General features: G+C 50.2%; 1 protein-coding gene across 1 annotated transcript in view; it reads left to right on the top strand.

The window, feature by feature from the left end:
* insrb (insulin receptor b) overlaps nt 1–7,500 on the top strand; it is a 76,786-nt gene that overhangs the window by 55,492 nt on the left and 13,794 nt on the right. Inside the window, exon 3 of the mRNA XM_083672131.1 lies at nt 2,199–2,523. Within this exon, the coding sequence (XP_083528257.1) occupies nt 2,199–2,523 (325 nt within the window). The remainder of the gene's footprint in view (nt 1–2,198; nt 2,524–7,500) is intronic.

Genomic DNA, 7,500 nt, shown 5'->3' with positions numbered 1-7,500 from the left:
AGCTAAGTAATAGCCTAGGCTTTTTATGATTAATGTGCCTGTACATGTGTGTCTATTGGCCCTTGGGCGGCCGATAAGGAGAGTGTAACGTGCAGGGGTCAAACTGATCACATTTGAGATCAGCCAATCAGGCGGGTTGGTGGTAGAGAGGACAAGTGTGGTCCAACACTGGGACTGTTGAATGTCTTCCCCGCCTCAGGAACCATCACAAAGTGGCTTTACGTAAGCGAGTCGGGAACCGGTCCTCCCATGTGTACCTGCTGTGGTGGCGGTGAGGTCAACGGTATTGACAACCTCTTGTTTGTTGCTGAGCTGGTTTGTGTCTGCGGCCCTGCGCAGCCCTGCGCAGCCCTGCGCAGCCCTGCGCAGCTCTGTGGCGCTTTATTTTTGCCATGGCCGGGGAGAGCAGGGTGTGACAGTGAATTAGGTCATTGTTTGAAAGGGGTCATCGTAATCATCATCATCATCCTGCCAGGTTCCATAGGCGGCTGGAGGAACAAACACCGTTGTTTCTGCTTATTTCTTGTTTTGCATTATTCTAGAAGAAAACACTTGACCTGTAGATGAATTGTATTGTCTTTATTACCACACGCTGGTGCTCTAGATCTCCAGCGCGGCATGGAGTCGCATGGCTCGGTCCAGCGCCAAACAGGAATGTGGCTTTCCAAGCAAAGGGCCTCAAGTGTTGTCGCTCTGTTTTGAGGCTGCTTTTGAAGGCTTCTATTCACTGTAACACTGCGCCCTTCTCTTGTCCCAGGCCCCTCCCCTTGTCCCAGGCCCCTCCCTTCATTCGTGTTGATCGTACTGTACACACATCGACTCTCTCTGTTGGCCCCGCGGCAACACATCATACAGAGGATAATTGTTGGTAATGATGGTGTTTATAATGATAATACAACACTCTCCACGGGCCCTGGAGCATCACTCAGAGCAAACAGAGGATATCCCACATGCCCTGTTGTCAAACACACAGGGACAGTGAACAAGCTGTAAAAGTTGGAAGTATCACTGATGTAGTGATGATAACATTCTCCTCTCCTTCTCGTTTGGCCTCCCCTCCCCCATCCCGCTCCCTTTGTACCCGCCCCGGCTGGGAGCACCTGTTTTTAGCCCCTGGCTGCGTCAGGCCCCAAACCACAGCCTGGATGCTCCTTCTCTCATCAGGGCGAGCCGGCATTGAGCCGGCACCAAGCCAGCATCGAGCCGGCACCAAGCCAGCATCGAGCCGGCAGCCATACAGGCCCTGAGGTTTTCCTCGGGCCCTGCCCCTTCTGCCCATAATATTTTGTGAGGCGTTAAGGCACCGAGTGATTGAAAAAAGAGGCAAACCATCCAGGCGGGCCTGGAGCCAGCAACCTCCCTCCTCGGGGCTACATTCAGACCTCCATTTCTGGGATTGAGCGTTTTTGTTTTCCCCCACCACCAAGCGTTGTTGTAAAAGGAGAGGGCTGTGGTTGTTTGGGTTGGACCCAGCTCTCTCTGTCTCTCTCGCAACACTGAGGAGCTTTTCAACTACAGCCTCGAAAAAATCCCCCTCTTCTTCTCCTCCGTTTTCCATCTGGGGTACCTCCAGAGAGCCAGCCGCTCTCCCCTCCTCTCCACTCCTCTCCCCTCCTCTCCCCCCGCTCCCCGTCGGGGGAGTCCCAGCCGTGCTGCTGGTGCGGGTCCGGTTACCGGTAGCCCTGGTTGTCTCCTGCAGGAGCTGTGTGGTGATATCCCCCTAACGTACAGTACCTGGGACTGGGACAGGAAGGAAGCCAGGAGAGATTCTGGCTCCGTGGCTCTGCTACTGCTCGGCACTCTGGTTTGGAACCTTGGGAGATCGATCGGTAGCTTCCGGAATGATTTTTTTCAGATCCCCGTTCAAAATTAAATGCAATTAAACTGACACACGTTTGGGTCTGAGCTTGCACAGTGCTGGTTGGAGCGGCTGTATCGTCTCGATCAGTGTGAGATGAACAGCTGGATTGGACAGCTCTCAGGCTCAGGCAGGGGTCCATATCTGAACCAGATGTATAAGTAATATCTACAGGCTGATACAAAAGGGAATTCTGTGGAAAAAGAGTCAAATATAATGGATTAAATGGAATTACACGTTTTCCAAGCATTCTCTGGTATTCCCCTGTATTGGATATGACCCTTAACCTTCCCTCTCTTTTTCTCTCTCCCTCCCATCTCTCCTCTTCTCTCTCCTGCAGTGTGTCCATCTACCTGTAAGCACCGGGCCTGTACCCTCCAGGGCCACTGTTGCCACGACCAGTGCCTGGGGGGCTGCTCGGAGGGGGGTAACGCCAGCAGGTGTGTGGCCTGCCGGCACCTCCAGCACGGGGACAACTGCGTGGAGCGCTGCCCCCAGGGCTACTACACCTTCAAGGGCTGGCGCTGCGTCTCCATCTCCTTCTGCCAGGACCTCCACAACCAGTGCAAGCAGGGCAAGGCCACCGACTGCCACGAGTATGTCATCCACAATGGAGCCTGTATACCAGAGTGTCCCTCCGGATACACCACCATCAACTCTACCACGTAAGTTATATCCACACACACGCGCGCACACATCCACACACACACACACACACACACACACACACACATCCACATCCACACACACACACACACACACACACACACACACACACACACACCATCAACTTATGATCTGAGGCTGAGATAAATACACAGATACGTAGATACACGCCACAGTCAACTCTACTTTGTAAGTCTCAGATAGATCCAAAGGACAGTACACCACCATCCACTTTCAAGTGTCATCAGCGGAGATGTCAAACTAGAGGCTAAGTGGGCATAAACACCACTTCACACACAATAATATACACAACATTAAACAGCTCAATGAACCAAACACCACTCCAGCATAACATACACAGAACGCTAGTGCAGCTTATGGACAGCCACAGCCTCCCCATGCACCGTAGCGTAATCTGAAGAAGACACTACAATCTCCGCTTCATCCTGTTATGGTAGGCTATTTGTCTTTGCGTACTCAGCCAGGATCGGTAACCACTGAACCCAGAATAAAGCCGACACATAGCATCCTCTGCTTTTGTTACAGTTGGTCAGTATTCGTATACTGTAACACAACAACACATTGACCTGACGGTAGTGCTGTCGTTTTCAACCATGGAAAGTAGCCTGCTTACACAGTCAGAGCTTAGGATGGATATGACAATAGGAGCTAGCTAAAGATGCTAACAACACCTCTCACACACCTGAGAAGCCTCGGCTGCTAATTGGCTGTGAAAGAGTGAAAACACACACTGTAGTACACCTGTCTGTCCGTGTGTACGAGCGCAGGTGTGACCCTGGAGAGCCCCTGCTCGTCCTAGAGTGCCAACTGAAGTTAAAAGCAAAGGGTCTGAAGCCAGCTGAGGCAGGGAGGACAGGGTGACTGTAACTGTCTCCATTAGGCTTCATTAGGCTGTTTCACTGCCGAGGAGGAGACTGGTTCAAGCTGGAGACGTCCTCCCGAAACCACATGCTACCTGATGATTAATGGTGTTTGTGTGTGTGTGTGTGTGTGTGTGTGTGTGTGTGTGTGTGTGTGTGTGTGTGTATACGTGTGTGTGTGTGTGTGTGTGTGTGTGTGTGTGTGTGTGTGTGTGTACATGTGTGTACGTGTGCGTGTGCGCGTGTGTGTGTGTGCGCGTGTGTGTGTGTGTGTTTATCATATGGCTCAGTGTGTTATGTAGGGAAGCCAGCAGGGAAAGCCTACAGTATGGTGTGGACGTAGCGTGGCGGTGAATGCATTAGCTACTGCTGTTTGAGTTTGGCAGTGTTGCTTTTTCCAGGTCTGGAGGGGGAAATACCCACTGTCCCGATATGGAGATGTATAAATAGATCCATTTAGGAGGCAAATATCCCTCTCAGCCAAACACACCCACACACACATGCATGCACACACACACACACACACACACACACACACACACACACACACACACACACACACACACACACACAGAACCACTGCGTTCCTCCACTTGACTCATGCACTAACTAACCCAACCAGGTCCTTATAACCCTGGGACCACCACTCTCCTGGGGAAATTATCTCATTAGCTTAAGTGATGACTCCCAATTAGTTACCAGACTGTATACCCCCTATGTACTCTTAACTACCCCAGGGAAAGATGTGTGACCTCTGTAGCCAAACTCACCCTTATACATACTCCCTAAGGAGGGGATCTATGGCCAATTTAGCCAAATTCCTACTGTATATACTCTCTAAGCCTATTCTGATGAGTACTGTACATCATATATATATATATATATATATATATATATATATAGAATACACTCTAACTCCCTAAGGGAGGGATCTATGGCCGCTCTGTCTGTTTGGACTGGCGAAGGCTTTCCCCTGTCGTCTGCCAACCAACCGCTAGGGATTATCAGGTGCTTAGTGCACGAGGAACACTGCGGTCTCAGACGCTCTGACAGACAGTGGGGTCACATCGTGGCACGTCCAGCGGATAGATGGGAAGCTGCTGGAACGTTCTTTTCCATTGTGAATCTGCTGCGGTTGCAACATCATCAGGGACAGTTGGCTTGGCTGGAGGGAGGGAGGGAGAGAGGGAGGGAGGGATGGAGGGAGGGTGACAGGGCTGGGGCTGGGGCTGGGGCTGGCAGACGCAGTCAGACACACAAATCATCCGTATAGACACCCAGATAGACAGACAGACAGACAGACAGACAGACAGGGATGTGACCAGGGCGGGGGCCGGCTGGTTGGGACAGGGGAGACTGGAGGCTTGCACCATGCTATTGCTTCTATTTATTGCAGTTTGTGGGAGGCAGATTTGTAATGAGTCGTCAGGGTTTGTGTACAGACAGGGATCCCCCAGCAGCTTCTTCTTTCCCCTCTCTCCCTGTCTGTTTTCTCTCCCTCTCCCACCCTCTCTGTCTCTCTCTCTGTCTGTCTGTTTCTCTCTCTCATTTTCTCTCTCTTCTTCTTCTCTCTCTCTTTTCTTTTTTTTTCTTCTCTCTTCCCCCCCCCCCCCCTCTTTCCTCTCCACCGCCTGCAAAGCCGTTAGGCAGCTCTGCTTTCGAGGCATGTCTGTGGCGTTCTGCCTTCACTAATATCCGTGGCGACAAACCAACCAGGAATTTGCTCATCTTTCCTCAAGACTCTGACAACACTGCAGTTCCTCAGCCTGCAGGAGCGGCTGCAGCCTAGAACAAGCTACTGATTATTTTACAAGCAGCATCATAGATGGTTTTAACAGGACTGGAGTCTGAGAGCTCCAGGAAGTGGTATGTCTCTCTTTAAGATCAGGAAGTACTGGACCAGCCTGTCTGTGTTTTTCAATACAACGACGTTTCAGCATTTCATTCTATGCTGCAAGTAGAGCGTTAAGGCAGAATAGCTGAATTCATGATTTTCCACGGAGGAGGAGAAGAGAGAAAAAATGGCCCCTTGTTTTTCTTTCTTTTCTCACACAGTTCATTATTTCCACTGAGCCAAAGTCGAGGGAAAAACAAGCAGATTTGGCTGATTGATGTAAAGTATTAGGAGCTGGATAAGATGGAACCTAGAATAATCCATGTGGCTATAACGGGTACTTGGCAGATTTGTGAGGATATGAAAGGAACGCAGTTAACAGGACCAGGGGACACAGGGCCAAACTGCTCAGGAACACACACCGCTGTTGCGTGTCATTACAAAGAGTGGCATCCAAGGCTCGGGAGGGGCGTGCGTGTGTGCGTGCGTGCGTGCGTGTGTGTGTGTGTGTGTGCGCGCGTGGGTGGTGGTGTCATTTAGCCCATGCTGGCTAGCACGTACAGGCTTCATGTGTGGTGTGGGTCATTAACGCAGTCATAAACAAGAGGACGGAGCCAGCCAGCCAGGCAGGCAGTGAACCAGTGGGTCCATGCTGAACACGGACTCACCGGGACAATAGCCGCCTTTGTTAGCCGGCACTGGACTCTGGGCCGCTTTAAATAGGTGGCTGTTAAGGGTGCCTCTTGATGCCATTGTCTCCTCACCGCTGAGTTTTGGAAGCCTGATTGGATTTCTCAAAGTCCCCCCTCGCCCGCCTTACCCCCCCCCCCCCCCCCACCTTCTCTCTCTCATTCTCTCTTTCTGTTTTTCCAGGAATCCAAAAAATTGACATAATTCGCTTGTTTTTCTCCCGGAGCCACCTCAGAATGGCCCGAGGAAGGCAGTCATGCAGCAATAAGTCCTGTTCCATAATACAGTGCCCCCCTCTCACCCCCGCTCACCCCCCCCTACACCCATCTCACCCCGCCCTCCTGTCCCTTTCTCTCTCCCTCCATTTTCCCTTAGTTTGTTTTCCACATGAGCAGCTAACAGAGATTCCAGGGCACTGTCTTTTTGTAGCGTACAGTAGGAGGGCGTCAGCGGGGGTGTAGACGGATTTGGTGGCGGCAGCCGTGTGATTTAAACGTTTTTAAATGTGGCTCATACAAAGACAGTGATCGTTTGATCTTCCATTGTGAATGGTGATCAATGCCCCCCTCTCTCAGCCCGCGACACCTATTTACAGTTGAATGAGCATATCCTGAAGATATCAGCCTTAACTGTCAACAACTATATACTGTAATGTATATAGTATAGGCCAACGGGCCTCTCCATCTATGTTCTGTTGTTCTGAGAATATTTAAGGAAGATACAGACCATTCATTCTTTGAGTTTCTCGGGTTAAGCATATGTGCACCAGTCTCCTGTGTTGTCCTTCAAACACATAGTGTTAGACGTACGGTTAAACTTCCATTCATTTACTATAATTTTTTAATTATATATGTTTCTTTGAAACTATTAAATTGGTTAATTTGTTGATACTCCTATTCTCATTCCTACTGTGTACGGAAGGTTCTGTTAAAACAGCACGGCATAATTGTGACCAGGTTATCACACCAGGAGTTCACCATTAATGTCTAATGTTCACATGCATAGTTAGCAACACGTAGATTCGAGTCTCAGGTATTGGACCATGTGTAAACTCCTCACGATTTCTCCTAACTTAAAGCATGGTCATAGCGTATTGGGTATTCTTAATGGGTTAATTTAGGGTCTGATATGATCATTATCCATCATTATTAGTCATAAAATATCTTTTGGAGTCAGACATAACGTAACGATAACTCATGTTAGTTGGTCATGTGTGTGTAGAGTCTGCTCTATCATGTTGTCATGGTCCATAACCGTCTGAAGTTGAAGTTGCGCTGGTGAATAAATGTATGTCTTTATTTTAATTCCGTCCTTTCTCTGTCCTTCAGTGTTTGTACCAATTCTTCATTGGCGGGAGTTGTTGAGGCGGGGGGGTGGGGGGGGGGCGTTAAGACAAGTCCCTGGGAAAGGGGTTCTAAGGCGAGGCTTGGGGTGGGGGGCGGCAGGGGAGGGGGGGGGGGGGGGGGGTAGTGTAGTACACTGGAGCGGGGGCTGATGAGGGTCGTTTAGCTAACGGATACGCGCGGAGCGGTCAGAGATGCCAAGACTGAAAGCGGAATTAAAGAGCGGGA

This window comes from Argentina silus, assembly GCF_951799395.1.
Source record: "Argentina silus genome assembly, chromosome: 6".
Lineage (NCBI taxonomy): Eukaryota > Metazoa > Chordata > Actinopteri > Argentiniformes > Argentinidae > Argentina > Argentina silus.
This window is presented reverse-complemented; position numbering and strand designations above follow the sequence as displayed.